Source organism: Sinocyclocheilus anshuiensis, unplaced genomic scaffold (assembly GCF_001515605.1).
Source record: "Sinocyclocheilus anshuiensis isolate Anshui unplaced genomic scaffold, SAMN03320099.WGS_v1.1 scaffold183, whole genome shotgun sequence".
Classification (NCBI taxonomy): Eukaryota; Metazoa; Chordata; class Actinopteri; order Cypriniformes; family Cyprinidae; genus Sinocyclocheilus; species Sinocyclocheilus anshuiensis.
In genome coordinates, this window is record NW_015548309.1 from 775,164 (window position 1) to 792,124 (window position 16,961).

Here is a 16,961-nt window from a genome sequence, read left to right on the forward strand (position 1 = left end):
TGAGGAAAATAAGGAAAATTCAAACGAACTAAAAACGAACAATTGCTTTACTCTGAATTGCCGCTATTTGAAAGTTAAAGTAAAATGCGCACACCGCTTTTACATGCTATTTAAAAGCGAAGGGAAGCGAGGAAAAGAGGGTACGCCCCGCCCCAACGGTGATACCGGTATTACCGGTGTTGTCACACGTCGATTAACCGGTGGGAAAATTTCCTCACCGTCACAACCCTATTACTGACAAACGATTTTCCTGTTTGACACTGTAAAGCTGCTTTGACATTTGGCTTGACTTGACTTATCAGTCAAAATTACATTTTTTTTTGCTAAACAAATATCACCTGCTGTTTTTTATACTGCCGAAAGTTGTAATAATAGGTATTTACGCTAACAATTACACCTACTAGACCGAATTTAGAAGAATCAATCAATTACAAAAAAAAATTAAATGATTTAATAAATAATAATAATAATCTGGTACTAATAAGGGATGCACAATATATTCGTATATATTTATTTATTTATTTATTTTTGTTTATTTGTTGGTTGGTGTTGTAATTGTTGTTCTACTAATTTTTTTAAAGAAAATTTACAGTTTTTTATCTGTATATTTAAAATAATAATAATACATTATACAATTTAATACATTTTTTTTTTTAAATAATAAAATATTCACTGATATCAGCTGATAGCCAGTGTGCATCACTACACAAAAAACTTTATCATGCTATTCCTGGTTGGGACAATGCTTAACAATTCCCTTTAAATATCATTATTTTGGATTAAGAAATTAGTAGTGAAGTGTTTTATGGATTCTTTTTTTCTTTATAAATTAAAACAATATAAAATATTGCCCTATAATTTCAACTACTTGAAACCACTATCAGTACTATACAAGCTGTCAGTAAAATCACTATCAGCACTATAATCTTACTCACAGTACAGTGAGTGTAACTTAAACAAGGAAGTAAGCGTGGTTAAGTAATGTGTGCCAAGAATCATTTAATTACTGCTGGCACAAAACCTCATTATGATAAATATTTATTTTATGTGTTTTTATAGCCCCAATCCATCCATTAATCCTGCAACACTTCCGCGGTCTGTGCTGCGGTTTGTCAAATTATCTTTAAAAACTTAGTATCAACCATGACATCTTCATCTCTGCCAGTTATTACACAACCCAAGACTGGCATACACCCAACCTAACAGGTAAAATGGGTTACCATGGAGATGGCGGTCTGTGTGTGATGAAGAAGCGGCTCGGGCAGCAGGGATATGTGGACACACTCCGGAATGGTGACCGTCCCACCGTCCAGGTCTGCAATGATTACGTCGAGCTGTCAATAAAACACAGGCACATGGGTAAATATGGAGTGTACCCACATTTAACTTATTGTTCTATATGGGCAAATGCAGAAATATGCATAACACCATCTCATATTTCAAAAACAGGAAACTGAGAGACTATTTTAGTCAAGACCAAACTGGTTAACTCTGATGCACATCAGACCCGATTCAACCTTTTCTGACAAAAAAAAAAAAAAAAGAGTTCATGAATGAGACCTAACGTTCTTCGCAAGTGTCTTTTGTTTAAAATTCTGACTTAGGCCTAGGACACCCTAGACGATTTTCAAATCTTAAACGATTTTAAAACCATGGGAGACCACAGACATGAAGACAGTTCTACCAATTTTTAGCCTTATAATCCTCTGAACGCACACACTAGATGATTCGACCAGACCGCGAGACCACACACTTGATGATTGTAGGAACGATTTCACAGTGACATGTGACTAGAAAAGAAAAACAAATAGAGGACAATCAACGTTGTCGGCTGGCTCTCCTGGCGCGTGTTCTGTTTCACAGTGAAAAACAAAGTATAAAAAAGAATATGGGTGATGTTCTCTGCTTTCATGGCATGTTTGTGGCTGCCAGGTTTCAGCTATAGAAGCACGCAACATCCGGTAGGTCTTGCTCACTCTCGTTGGCTAGGCAGCCTGATCAAGATCGGGAGCAGATAAATAATCGTAATGACACCACACCACACAATAGAGGATTTTTTTGGACAAAAAATCATTTGCGACAAGCCGCGAATCGGGACACACCACCCGATCTATCGGGGATGCAAATCGGGCTTAAAATCGGCCTTAAAATCGTCTAGTGTGCCGCCAGCCTAAAGGAGTGTTCGGGTCCAAACAAAGTGACCTCAGGTCAAGTATCATTCCCTAGTATCAAGTATCGTATCATCTGAATCAAGTCATCGCATGTAAATGTTCAAGGAAGTTTGACTTTTCTTTGTAAACTAAGCTAACCAAGATAATGAAATGCCAATTATTACAGCATTTGGCAGCACAAAAAACAGAAGGTGATATTTGTTCAACAAGATAAACATCAGAAAAATGGGTCAGGAATTTCCCATTAAAAGGATTTTATCAACGTAAGACAGAAACTGAAAGAAAATCTGGTAAAATGCAACCCTATCACATGACTTTTGATTCAAATCTATGATAATTAAGCATTTATGTTAAATAAACTGTTTGGCCACGACCCCAAAAAAAGTGTCAGAGGTCTGATGCTAAATCCAGATAACATAATGCAACCAAACATATAATCAGGCAGAATAGCTAAATGAATAGACTTGCTCACTTCTAAAAAAGGACAAAAACTAGTTGACATGTACCGAGATAAAGCAAATCAGGTGTATGAGGGCACATCTGTTCTAGCATCTGACCCCATGTTGTGCATTGCATGGAACGCTGTATTTGGTTACACTTGTTTCTGCTTGCACCATATGTCACATATCTGATCAAACCTTATCTCAAAAGTCTAAATGTCCTGATGCGTGTTGCATTATGTTCTCCGGCTCACGGCATGAAATAAAAAAGACATCTCACCAGTTCCTGGGTCTCCGAGCGGAAGTGTGAGTTGACTCCTATGATGAAGGGCGTCGGAGTGCTGAGCACCTCCAGCAGCTTTCCCGGTAAGATGGGAACATATGTAAAACTGGAGAGAGGGGTAATAAAAACATGGGGGAGGTTAGGATAAATGGGAACAATAAATGGGAAAACAGAACTGGATGATCTCTCAAAAAATATGTTTTTTAACAAGAAACAATAAAGGGGATGTAATAAGTCTTGATTTTAATTGATGTAATTTTTTTCCATTCTAATGCTTTTGTATTTAGTATCTTTATTTTAAAAGTAGACAACAATACACAACAATAATAATAATAATTATTATTATTATTACAGTAACAATGGCAAATAAAATAACTATTTTTAAAATAATAAATGATAATATATTATAATAATAGTTAGTAGTAGTAGTAATAATAACAATGAAAAAATAATTTAAAAATAAGCAATATCATTAATAATAATTATTGCTATCATTAATAATAACTCATTTTATAATAAATTATACTACTAATGTTGTTGTTATTAATAATAATAGTAATAATAATAATTATTATTATTATTAAATAATAATTAAACTACTTTTTTATAATAAGAAACAACAACAATAATATTAAGTTGCCGTTATTATTGTTAAAGTAACAATGACAAAATAATTATTATTTTATAATAATAAATGATAATATATTATAACAGTTATTAGCAGTAGTAGTAGTAGTAATAACAATGAAAAATTAATAATCAGTATCATTCATAATAATTATTGTTATCATTAATAATAATAATAATAATAATACATGATACTAATAATAATAATTATAATGGTTAATATTAATAACAATGAACAATAATAATAACAATAAAATAACTAACGTTGTTGTTGTTATTATTATTATTCATAATAATAATAATAATATCAATTATTATTTTTATAATAAGAAATAACAACAACATTAAGCTGCTGTTGTTATTTTTTAATTATTATTATTAAATTGTTAATTATTATTCATTATTATAACATCAACCAGGAATGTACATTTCACCTTTTATTTCAATTTATTCAAAATTTTTCAAAACCACCTATGGCAGGAAAAACAAGCAATCAGTATGAAGCAATCAAATTCTGCGTCAACATATGATCCCTCTTCACCTGTACTTGAGTGGGAACATGATGGCCAGCAGAGCTCTGCAGGCGTCCGTTAGACGCTGGTAACTGCTGGAGAGGAACAGGATCTTGTGCTCCGTCAGAGCAGCGCAAAACAAACAGAGAACATTCACGATTCCTGCAAAGAGAGAGAGCGAGAGAGAGAGAGAGAGAGGTCAGCTGAGCCTAAAAATATCAGCCCCACTTCCTCTGTTATTTATTTAACAACAGATTACACCTACCACATCTGACACTTGACACCAACTGTTGCTGTTTTAATGAAGCTGATTTGCTGTTTAGCACCTAAGCCTACTGCTGATTGGCTTACCAAGTTGTCTGAAAAGCTGGGCCACGCTGCAGCCGCTCACAGGCAGGGAGTCGTTTATGGGCGTCTGGATAACCTGCCTGTCGCCCGCGCCGAGCGTTATGGTCCTCTGTTGAGACAGAAAGAAGAGTGAGAAAAGAAAGATACAGATAAAAAGGGAGGGGAAGAAAGGTCGGGAGATAAGAGAAAATGAGAATTGAAAAACTCCATCTAACACTTCCACCACGGCATTATGGAAAAGATTAATGTGTGTGCGGCAGGCTGGTCATGTGGTGAGCTAAAGACAGGAGGTTATTCAGAAGAAAAAAAGGAAATCAAAGCCATTCACCATTTGTAAAAAGCACCCAAGAGAAAACAAGTTTTTTTTTTTGGGGCATTTTCACATCTATTTCCTGTTATAAACAAGTCACCTTTAAAATCAATGCTTTTTTGTGAAAGTTACAGATGGAAAAAGTTGAAATTATTCAGGTTGAGGATGAAAATTTGCTGTTAAGATCATCAGAAATAATCTCAGAATCACAAAATATTCATTTTCAGGACTATAAGGTGAATAATAAAATGATTTGCATTATAAATATAAGGTACAGTCATACAAAAATGTAATAATAATTGCAAATACCATGACAAACATTGTCAAACATTTGCTGGAAATAATAAGACAGTAAACATTCATTAAGCCAGCAGGCAATCAGCAAAGGGAAATCATTCACGTTATGCAGTTAAAATTAGTCCAGAATCTTCCACACAACCCAACATATACTGTTGTTTATGCCCATTTTAAGACAGTTAATTCAGGCAGAGGTGAGGTCAGTAAGTGTCAAGAAACCAGTCCTTTTAGAATAAGTCACATCAGTACAGGAAGTAAAGAGGTGGCTGTAAAACGACAGCGGGGTGTGATGCCATCACTTCAAACAGCCACAGCACACAAGGGTTTAACAGCCTTGCATTAGAGCGCGTGCACGTTATACACCCTCATAAAATGCTTGCTGTAATGAAACCTCATGACAGGCCCAATCCAAAGTGATAACGTATGGAAATGCACAGAAGCGTCATTTGCAATCATGCATTCATGACGATTAAGATAACCGCAATCACTGTGCACTTCAAATTCCCTTCCAAATATGGGAATTTTAAGTGAATATAGAAATGCCATGCAATGCGCATTTTTATCTCTTTTTACGGTGTGTCAGTGAGTCAGAATGAAGAACAAATTGGAAAACAAAATAATCTAAATTACCAACTAAACTAATTCTTTTTTGCAATATATAAAATAAAATAAAATTCCAAATATATATAATAGTTTTTACATTTTCATATATATTTTTATATATTTAATATGAATATTTGTAAATATATTTTTGTTTTAAACATTTTAATGTGATCTAATTGATTCCCCTGATGCTGAGTTTGTCTTTTGGTGGAGCAAAACAAAGGGGATAGCAAGACTGACAGTGAGAGAAAGAGCTGAACGAAATCAAACAGGGCATACCGAGCTCTCCTCTCTGTCATCCTGGCCCGGCTAGATTAGCACATACAGCAACACAAAACACAAACCATTAGACACACCAAAATATAGAGACATTACAATCTATATAAATAAAAAAAGAGAAACAGCAAAAAGCAAACAAGGAAATACATGGCAAGATGCAAAATGACATGATGGTTGTGATGATAAAACAGCTGTGAGGGCAAAGGGTCAGAGGAATATGAAAATACAGGGGTCATATTAACAGGTAACACCCTCACTGAAACAGAAAGTGAGGCCTGGGAATTTCTGACTTGCGTAACAGATTAGATATTACATTGATGACTTCTGGTATGGCCGTTCGATATGGATTATCTTGCAACTGGGAAAATAAACAGACGTGTTTTACTTGGCATTGCAGTCATGGGTCAGGGACAGTAAAACATGCCCTTCAGGAAGTCCAAAATAACCAATTCTCAGCACTTCTCCAGAAAAAAAATTATAATTCTCCCTCTTATGCACAGATAGATTTCTGACCAAGTCACACCTGACTCACCAATTCTACTGGCTTCCCAACATACAGATACATACTCGCCAAACGCCTTGTTTCAATGCTTTCATAACTGGCTGAGACTTTTAATAAATCCAGGCACGTTTCATATTTTACAGATTGTGTTTTAGCACTCTGTCAGGGAATCTGCATATTTAAGGGAAAGAAAGACTTTTAAATGTAAATTTAAACTTTACATTTAAAATCTTAAAACTTAAATTTAAGACCAACTAAGCAATAAATAAATAAATAATGCCATAAACATTAACATTAATATAATAAATAATTACATATTAAGTATTTTAAAACCAATTTTAAAGCCCAAATTATTGTAAGTAATGAATGGTGATTATGGCTAAACTTATAAATATAAATATTATAAACAAACAGTCACATTTTTTCCCCCCAAGTCTTGCAATGATGTTTGATATTATTATATGGCTAAAAAGGTAATGTTTTTCTATCGAACCATAATATGGCCTAAATTATTGCAAGTAGATCATGAGATAAATCTTTAAATCGATAACTAAAATACAGCTAAAATATTTTTTTATATATCTTTAAAATGCACAAATTGAAGAATGAGAATATAAAATAGGAAGATTATTTAGAATATTTGAAAAAGTTTCATGTATTAATATTTATTTATGATTATTAGAAACATCACATCTTTTTATTTCCAAATTTAATATTAAATAATTGACTTTTTTCAATATTTGAATATTCTTTTAAACAGTCTTAAATTCTGGACAATGAATTTAAGACATTACTTTAATGACCTTGCAACATAAAGATACAAATATATATAGTTCTCATTATTATTTTATAAATAAATATAGTTCCATTTATTATTAATGACCAAAAAAATCTTCTGTTCTGTTATATTCTCAACTATAGAGTGTTAAAAAATGTAACATCTACGTTTATCAGCATTTCATAACAGTCTAAAACACAGCTAATTCAATCAGAAATTGATTCAGAACAATCCATCATCATTTAAAAGGTCACAATCAACCTAATTTTCAAATTGAAAGCATTAATGTTACACACAAAACAATCCCTTTCCAATGCACACAAGATAAGAAAGACAATCAAGACGGCACTGAAGCTGTAGTATGTTGTTTTGCGTGTCATTCATACACGCTACAGTGTGCTTAGACACCATCTGCCACCGTCCCAGCCCATATGTTCAGTCCACGCCAACTAGCCTTAGGACACAAACACCAGCCCCATAAGCCTCTGTGTGTCAGCGTGTGTGTGCACGCACTTAAGTGTTTATTTGTGCAGTGTCCCATAAAATAATCAATAAGCAGATGAAAAAAACTGCCACCAAAAAAAATTTGATTGATGCATTTCAGGTGCAACTGATTGAAGCCAAAGAATCAGAAAGAAATAAGGCGCATTGTTGATTCTCATGAGCAGCAGTGATTTCAAATGACTGAGAGAGGCAAAGCATAGATCGACTGATTGATTGATTGATTGATTGATTGATTGATTGATTGATTGATTGATTGATTGATTGATTGATTGATTGATTGATTGATTGATTGATTGATTGATTGATTGATTGATTGATTGATTGATTGATTGATTGATTGATTGATTGATTGATTGATTGATTGATTGATTGATTGATTGATTGATTGATTGATTGATTGATTGATTGATTGATTGATTGATTGATTGATTGTCAGGCAGAATCACAAATGGGTTGATTGGTTGAAGCTGCTCAAAGGTAAATGTTACCTGGAAACAACCCAGCAGCCAGTCAGTTAAACTACAAAGAGGGGGGTCATTTATCTGGAACACAAGGGAGTCAGGCTTACACTTCAGGGGAGGGAATCATTTGGTTGTAACACAAAAACCTTAGCACGTCAACTTGAGAATATGAGAAGATGTGAGCATGTTATACAGAAACCAATCATACTTAAAGCGATGGTTCACTCAAAAATGAAATGGTCATTTTATTCCCCCGCAGGCTTGGTTTCATGGAACACAAAAGAGAAACTGGCCACTTTTTTATAATGAAGGTGAATGGGGATTTTATTGTCAAGCTCCAAAAACGAATGATTTTCAGAGAATAAATATTAAAATTTAGCTCCATCCTCGAATAAAGTGATCATATGACTTTAGAGGACTCAGAATATAGCGCATGCGTCATATGATACTTTTATAGTGTTTTTTGAGTCATTTTAGAATTTGACAGGGTCCTTATAGTTAACTAACCCATTTGTTACAAACATTTTTCAACGTTACTTGAAATGAAATACAATATAAAAAATATTTCAGCTAGTTGCCAAGGCAACAGTTATCGTTTTCATTTAGTTTAATTTGATATCTACAACTGAGATAAAAATGAATAAAAACTATATTACTATTACTTTATAACTATTATAATATAAATAATAATAGTAATAAAACAGTACTATAAAAACTAAATTAATATGGAAAATATAAAAATGAGCTGAAAATAGTAATAAAAAACAACATTTTCTCATTGAACACTGCTTGATCACTGCTGCAAAGAGTAGCCAGGATATTCTTCAAAATATTCTTTAAAAAAAAGATATTTTTGTGTTTTACAAAAAAAAATTTTTTTTCGTGTTTTACAAAAAAAAGATTCTTGGTTTGGAATGACATCAGGATGAGTAAATGATGACAGGGGTTTTTTTTGGTTTGTTTTTTTAGTGAACTGTCCCTTTAAGTCTTCACCTGATATGAGATTTAATCATTTCATTGCTCATTATAAACTAGGATTATCCTTATATGTTAAGCTTTCAGGGTCATCATTCTGAGTCAGATGAGGGAACATATAAAGGTTAAGACTAGAGCATCTGCGTCTTCCATAACAGTGTAGATCTTCCACACTACCCATGTAGTGTCTTTAATCTCTGATAAAAGTCCCTTCAGAGAAAAACACTCATTTATCCATAGGTAATGAAGGTCTGTGTTGAAGAGAAGTCAAAAAACACTATATACAGACATTGTTTTTTTTTGTTTTTTTATTAAAACATAGTAGACTGTGTGCATTTCTCACCTGAGAGCCTCCAGCTAAAGGAATGATACAGGTGAGAAGGTTTCCAATCACCGTTTCCATAGGAACAGTGAGGCCATCCACATGAACGGTATAGATGAGACTCAAGCAGTTCTGCAGAGTAAAGAGACACAAGATTGAGTTTAAATACAGGAAAATCTAATAACATCATACCTTTATTGCTATTTTTTTTTACATTTTATAGATTGAGATAGGACAGGAAATGATCAGAAGAGGGAAATGGTATTATGACAAACCATAGGCTGGATTCGAACCTGCATTTCCTGGCTCAACATGACTGGAACATGTGTAAAACACTACATCCTGAAGGTGTTTATGCATTTATGCACACTTGCGCAAAATTTGTTTTTCTGTTTAACATCACAAAATCGGTGGATTTTAAAGGGATCATGACATGAGAAATGAAATATGCCTTGATCTTTTGGCATATAAGAGGTCTTTGTAACATTAAAACATCCTGCAAGTTTCATAGCTTAAAACGTCCTCCGCATTATAAACAAAGCACTTATTTAATAAAGCTTTAAAAATGGCTCGTTTGGATCCGAGGTGGCATGTGATGTCACAAGGGCACAAACATCTGCATATACACTGCCTCCAAGGCAAGACATCGACCAATAGTCATCATCTCACCATAGGCCACGCCCACTGGCGACACTTGCCTACACTAGATGCGAGCGTAGCATCACGTCAAGTCAAAAACAAATAGAACCCATTATAATGACTGCCGCTGTCTTGTCTAATCTGAATACAGAATAATGCAGATGCGCGTTCACTTTCTGACATAGCCCACGCGCTTGAGTCTGTCGACAATAGGACAAACGAAGGAGTGAAAGAAAGTTTGCTGTGACGTGTTTGGTTTAAAAAGTTCATTCACATCTCTGTATATGCAATGACATTAGCCAATCAAAACAATGGCCGATTACAGACAAGCCTTAAAGGACTCGCATTTTTAGACAGTGGTTGAGAATGAGGGTTAAAAAGTCATTTTTCCACATATATTGTTTTTTTTTGCAAAAAAACTTTATTAACATTATAAGTGAACCTCAAGGAACATATTAAAGTAATAAAAAAAAAAAATCCATGTCATGACCCCTTTAATTTCACCAAGGTAACTGGCTAACACAGATGAGATTTTGACAAAATTATAAGAAATACTCAGTTGCACGAGTGGGTGTTGGGAAAAAAAAAAGTAATATTTAAATAAATAAATAAATCATATTTTGATAGTTTTGCCACTGTTTTCCAGCAAAATCATGTTTCAAATAGCTACTGCGAAGTTACAATTTAAATGTACAATTTCCAGATATTGCTATAAAATTTTAATTAAATGTAATTTTATTAATTACATTTTTTTTTGTTTTTTGTTATTTATTATTTAATGTAACTTTTAAAACATTTTATTATTTCTTATATACAAAAGTTTTTATAAAATAAAATGTATTTTTTATGATCAGGGTCAGTGAGATATTTTAAAACATTGTTAATATAATTGTTTTATTATTTTTGTGAAAATTACATGAAAATAATAATAATAATAATAATTCAAAATATAGATTTTTATTTAGATAGCTAAAAAATCAGTTTTTTCCTGATACATAAAATAAGTTGCTTTATTGTGAAGGTCAGAAAAAATAGCAGCCTAAAATAATAAAAACATTACTGTTGAGCCCTGACTTGTTTTAGATTCTGTCATGTGCAACTTTGTGTCTCTCTCTTACCCTAAAGACCTCTGTGTGGTCCAAGCGGGACACGAGGACCAGGCTTTTAGGAGCGTACAGTTGAGCGGGTTGGAGCACGCCTGGACTCTCATCTTCATCAGCCTCACTGGCCTCTCCTTTCTGTAGCTGAACACACACAACAAATAAAACACCCTCAAACTGCACCTAGAATTACTGCACTTAAATCACTTAAACATTAGATGGCCAATCTACAAAAAAAGCGATTCCTCAACCACCATAATCCATTTTAACACAGCAGTAAATCACCCCAACCATCAGCACCGTTGTATCCTGTTGTATAATTTCTGCACGTGCTCGGCACAAACCTGCGGGTTCTCCACGGACTCCCAGAAGGTGAAGCAGGCGCAGTAATGCCGCTCAGAGTTGATGTCTGTGAGAACCGACACAAAGAAAGACGGAGGCTTTCTCTCGGGATCCAGCTGCCATCCACTGGGCTGACAGAACTGAAAGAGACGCCACGAGATTAAAAAGATGTCTTCATCAGATGCTATGAAAACACTGCCAGATTCATTCAATTTTGTTGGATAAATCTGTAAATTCTGGGATATCCTCTGTTTGTTTGTGATGGGCTTACCAGCTCAAGGCCTTGAGGGAAGGGGTTATCTTCCCAGTCCTTCTCTGGGAAACGCTGGAGAATCCGGCCTTGACCCTCACTACCTTCTACACAAAGAAAAAAGAGAAACAAAGGATAAATGGACGCATAAGGACTGAAAGCAGCTCATGTAAAGCTCTGCTAATTTGACTTGACAGAAAATGCCTTTAGTTTGATGCACAACATGACAACAACATAAACCTATTTTTTCCCTCTCTGGGGAAAAAAACAATAAAAAGACATAAAACACTGATAATGAGTACTTCCTGACTTATAAACAAGCAGTGCAAACTTTGTTTATGCCTTTGTATTTTGGGCATTGTTAATTAGTCATTTCAAACTAACACGAAATCATATTTAATTCCTTAATGTCTCTGTTTGTTTTGTGCATGATTCATCTATGCACATTATTCTGGAGGGAAAAAGCTCTACTTTCATAACCTTACATTAAAATGCCTTTGAAATTATTTAAAATAAAATGCAAATATGATAAAGCAGACAACAAAAAAAAACAAAAAACAAACAAAAATAAAACTAAAAAAGTGAAACAAATAAAACTGAAAATATAGTTTAAAATAAAATAAAACAAACAACAAAACTTTTCAATTTGAAGCTGTATGAAGTAATAAAATAAATAATAAATAACAATAAAAATACAATTAAAAATAAAACATGAAAAAGCTAAAGAGAAACCAACAAAAAAAACAAAATAAAATATAAAACATATAAAAGTAAAATAAAATATAAAGTAAAACAAACAAAACAAGAAATAAAAAACACTAAACAAAACATCTCAGTGTTTGAATCTGAGGCTGAAAACAAAACTTAAAATAAAAATAAAACAAGAAAAAAACAATATATTATATAAAAACAAAACAAAAATCAGCAAATATGACAAAATAAACAAAACATTTCAGCGTTTTGAAGTATGAAGCAGGCTAATACAGTGTAAGTGAGAGTTGAGAATGTTGAGAACAGGAGAGGAGAGAAAGAACAGCACCTGCCTGGGCTTTCATCAGCTAAACAAAACCATACATAAAACAAACAAAGACTGGGACGTCTCCCAAGACCCAACACACAAATCATAAGCGCGCACACAAATTAAATCATCTTGCAGGGCTGGATGCTCCAATGTACAGCGCTGACAGCACTCCAAAAGACCATCATTCAGGAATTCATCTGCCTCTTTGAACATCTTATCAGATAATGTGCACAACCGCATACACACACACACGACTGACTGAGCTACAGTAGAAGGTCTGTTAAACAGCAAGCGTTGTGAGATTGAACACAGGGATGGTTTGTGTCAGTTAGTGAGTGCTCTTATTGCACAGAGGAATCATGGGATTTGAGCCCGAGGTCATTTAGATAGCTGTCCCTCTTTACCCAGAATAAATGAGTTTCCCTGTGCTGCTGACGGCACGATGACCAGCAGGACAAGACTTTAGGTGTCAAACCCAAGCCTTATCCAAGAAAAGCCCTCCTTTTGAGTAAAGGACAAAGGTCAAAGTTTAAAAATGCACACTTTATTTAAGCCTAGGGTCCTACGCTTTGGTCACGGCTCACTTATCTGAACAATTTTCTGAAAAACTAGAACTAAACGTGGAATTTTCCATTCTTTGACCCAAATTTTAAATTTTCATGACTGCTTAAAATTCTGTAAAAAATTTATTTCCATTAATTTCCCATGAAAGAGTGGAAAATATAATAATAAAATAATACTTTAAAAATTTAAATAAAAAGCATAAGTTACAAAATGAAATAAAATGTAAAATGATCAATTTCTCACACCTTCTTTGTGAAAAATATTTTAAAATTAATAATAATTATTATTTTTTTATTATTAGAATAATTTCTCAAACTTTCTTTGTGAAGATTATTTTTAACATTAATAATAATAATAATATTTATAATATAATATAATAATATATAAAATAATAATACATAATTATTAGATAATTATTATTTCAGAATTATTAAATATTATCATTATTATTATTTATTGTAATAACACTTTTAATTTAAATTAATAATTTTATTGGGTTTCATTTTCTTTTATAAAACCTGAATGCATCACTCTCATCTGTTCTGTAACTGGAATGGAATTTTTTTTTAAAATAAATAAATATAAATAAATAAATATGTAAGTAAGTAAGTAAAATTTAAAAACTCATACACACAAAATCAGAGACCAAAAAAAAAATAATTCTGTTTCTGGGAAAAAAAAAAACATTTTCAGAAACTGGATTTCCCCCAACCCCTCACGTGTGTGCAAGTTTGCACGTATAAAAAGTCTCACTATAGGTGAGTGATGTGGTGCACATGGCTGATGGGGTTAAAATACATGGAGGTGTGAATGGCCACACCTTCCTCCTTACATCAGCTCGGGCTCATGAAGAGTGTCATGTTTACTCGAGAGCGATCCAGGTGAGCCATAAATAAATGAAGCATTGTGGGAAATGAAATAAAGGTTGGTACGTGCAGCCTGGGTGTCATCAAACAAGTCTGGAGTTGGAATAAAACCTCTCCCTAAACAAAGAAGCCAAGCTATTAGCCATTGAAAGTTAGACAACAAATATCAACAAAAACTCAAACACTGATGCAGATGACTTCACGGGACAAGTGAATAGTAGTAATTTTATTCATATTAATAATATTATTAAAAAAAAAAAAAACTATACATTCTGACCAATGAATTCCTTGCATTTTTCAATGAATTATCATTTTACAGACAAAACAAAAGGCCATTTCCAGCTAAAGAAATCCTAAAACAGAATGCTGAATACAGAACTTTAATTTTAATTTCCATTACTTTGTATTAATTTCGACTAACTTTCCATGAAATTATGGAAAAATAAAATATAAATATGGATAAAATAATAATACATTATTTAAAATAAAATTAATAATAGAAAAAACACTATTTATTAAAACAAATTAATTAATAAATAAAATACTAAATAAAATGTAAAAAAAAAAAAAATAATAATAATAATGATAAATTACCTGATTTAGGTTTTCCAAGAACATTCAGTTATTTCCTCACAATCTAGACCAACTGGGTGGTGAAAGCCCTTTTTGGTACAGTTTAAAAAGGAAAGACTCTAGGTGCAATTCTACTGGATAATAGGCAAAATAATACCTGGAGGCAATCTGGAGCGGGTTCAAAACACAGGCATGTATCCTATTGATGGATCCTATTTACAACACTGTACGCTGCCAAAATTAGCCTGTTGTGAAAATGATCTTTGGATTGCACTAGGGTTGTGCCGATAGACGATAGTATCGTGTATCAACGATAGACAGAGATATCGCCTGTAGCTGATGCCTTTGACGATAGCAAGACGATTATTATTATTATTATCAGGCTAGTAATACTAGCTAATTAGTATTAAGGCTTATTTGTTGCATTATATTTCTTTTTCCACGTTTTTACAGTATTGCGCGTTCTAACCAATCGCACACGATAATGCTGAGCTTATGAATGCAATGGCCAATCAGAGGCGTTCAGATGAGTCATCACTGAAACAGTGGAGTTCTGTTGTTCAGCGTGCGCTGACTGAATTCTGACTCGCGAATTCTCTCATTATAAACAACAAAGTGCAGATGTGCATGCGATGTAAGTATAAGAGATTTATTCATTATATAGTGTAGATTCACTGAGTTTAATGGGAGTGTTTTTAAAGCGCATAAACTCGCGCTAGACTGAGCTTGTGATGATGTTCTTTGGTAATGTAATGTTCTTTGCTCGTTTTCTGTAGCTGCTTTTTGAATAACAGGAAATGTAAGCATTATAATTAGTAACTTACAATGTTTCTATTCATTTGTTATCATGTTAAATACAAATTCAGTCATATTAAAAACATTAGGCTGCTTTTAGCCTTAAGCTGGAGATGGTTCAGTTTCTCGCAATGAAACTAAGTAAATAATTACATAAATTAGCACGATAATATCATGTATTGGCGATCTCACAGGCTGACGATAGGACAATATGAAAATTGAGCATATCGCCCAACACTAGATGGCACCGGCCTGGAGTTTTTTGTCTCCAGAGAAAAAGATAAAGATTAAGACTGCCAGTGCGGAAGAAATGCACCAACTTCAGGTAATATTCATTGTGACGAGAGGGGCGGGGCCGAGAGCCGTGGGAATGCAACAACGTTCGTAGTCACGGGAAGAAGGAGGCGGGAACCGGCGAACATTTAAGATTTTAATAAAATAAACAAACACAAAATGAAAGTAAAGCGGCAGCCCCTCGCGGACGTATCCTTCCGGAGCTCCTCCGTGGGACTCGAGACCGGTGAGTGGCGCAGGTGTCGCGCATTAGCATTTCCTCCACCGGCCTCGCTCCGTTCCCACGGCTCTCGGCCCCGCCCCTCTCGTCACATACATATACAGTTCTGGCCCGCTGCCAAGGCCCCCAGGCGGTCACTCTACCCTCGACCCCCATTTAGTGAATCTGACATGTTATCTCTGCAGAGTAAGAGCATAGAGTCAGGATTAGTTTCATTTTCCCTTGCAAAAAAAGAAGAAAAAAATCAAGACAAGCGGCCAACAAACGAATCTGAGCCAGAATCAGCGTGCCAACATCAAACTGATTTCTGAGGCCTCCAACGTGTAGAAATCTAAAACTCGCTTTCGTTTCCACCCCTCCTACTTTTTCATGATCTTAGAATGAGAGTGAAAATGACTAGATGAGTGAAGGAGAAAAAGAGACGTCCGAGCACAAACAGGCACAGTGTTCTCCAAACTAGGGCTGGGCGATATAGATAAAAAATGTTATATAGTTAAATAGTTAAATAAGTCTATAAAAAAAACGTGCATTACGTCTACATTAACTCATATAAATCAAATATAATTTCGCAAATTGCATAAACAATTATGAACAAAACACCATAATGTATTTATGCATTGCTTAATCCAAAGAGCCGAAGCGCCATTCACACAGACTGCATTTAAAAACATGAGACGCAGTATGGCACCGGCCTGGAGTTTTTTGTCTCCAGAGAAAAAGATAAAGATTAAGACTGCCAGTGCGGAAGAAATGCACCAACTTCAGGTAATATTCATTGTGACGAGAGGGGCGGGGCCGAGAGCCGTGGGAATGCAACAACGTTCGTAGTCACGGGAAGAAGGAGGCGGGAACCGGCGAACATTTAAGATTTTAATAAAATAAACA

At 34.1% G+C, this 16,961-nt stretch overlaps 1 protein-coding gene across 3 annotated transcripts in view; it reads right to left on the minus strand.

Annotated features, from left to right (window-relative positions):
• Window positions 1-16,961, minus strand: part of LOC107656285 (myotubularin-related protein 5-like) — a 66,138-nt gene that overhangs the window by 22,534 nt on the left and 26,643 nt on the right. The window contains exons 2-11 of one of the 3 annotated variants that reach the window (XM_016444045.1): window positions 11,765-11,850; window positions 11,496-11,633; window positions 11,170-11,295; window positions 9,434-9,544; window positions 8,143-8,196; window positions 5,871-5,900; window positions 4,385-4,490; window positions 4,063-4,195; window positions 2,892-3,000; window positions 1,221-1,334 (exon numbers count right to left, since the gene is read on the minus strand). In XM_016444045.1, coding sequence (XP_016299531.1) covers window positions 1,221-1,334; window positions 2,892-3,000; window positions 4,063-4,195; window positions 4,385-4,490; window positions 5,871-5,900; window positions 8,143-8,196; window positions 9,434-9,544; window positions 11,170-11,295; window positions 11,496-11,633; window positions 11,765-11,850 — 1,007 coding nt within the window. The remainder of the gene's footprint in view (window positions 1-1,220; window positions 1,335-2,891; window positions 3,001-4,062; window positions 4,196-4,384; window positions 4,491-5,870; window positions 5,901-8,142; window positions 8,197-9,433; window positions 9,545-11,169; window positions 11,296-11,495; window positions 11,634-11,764; window positions 11,851-16,961) is intronic. The other 2 variants (XM_016444047.1, XM_016444048.1) reach the window with 2 other exon arrangements.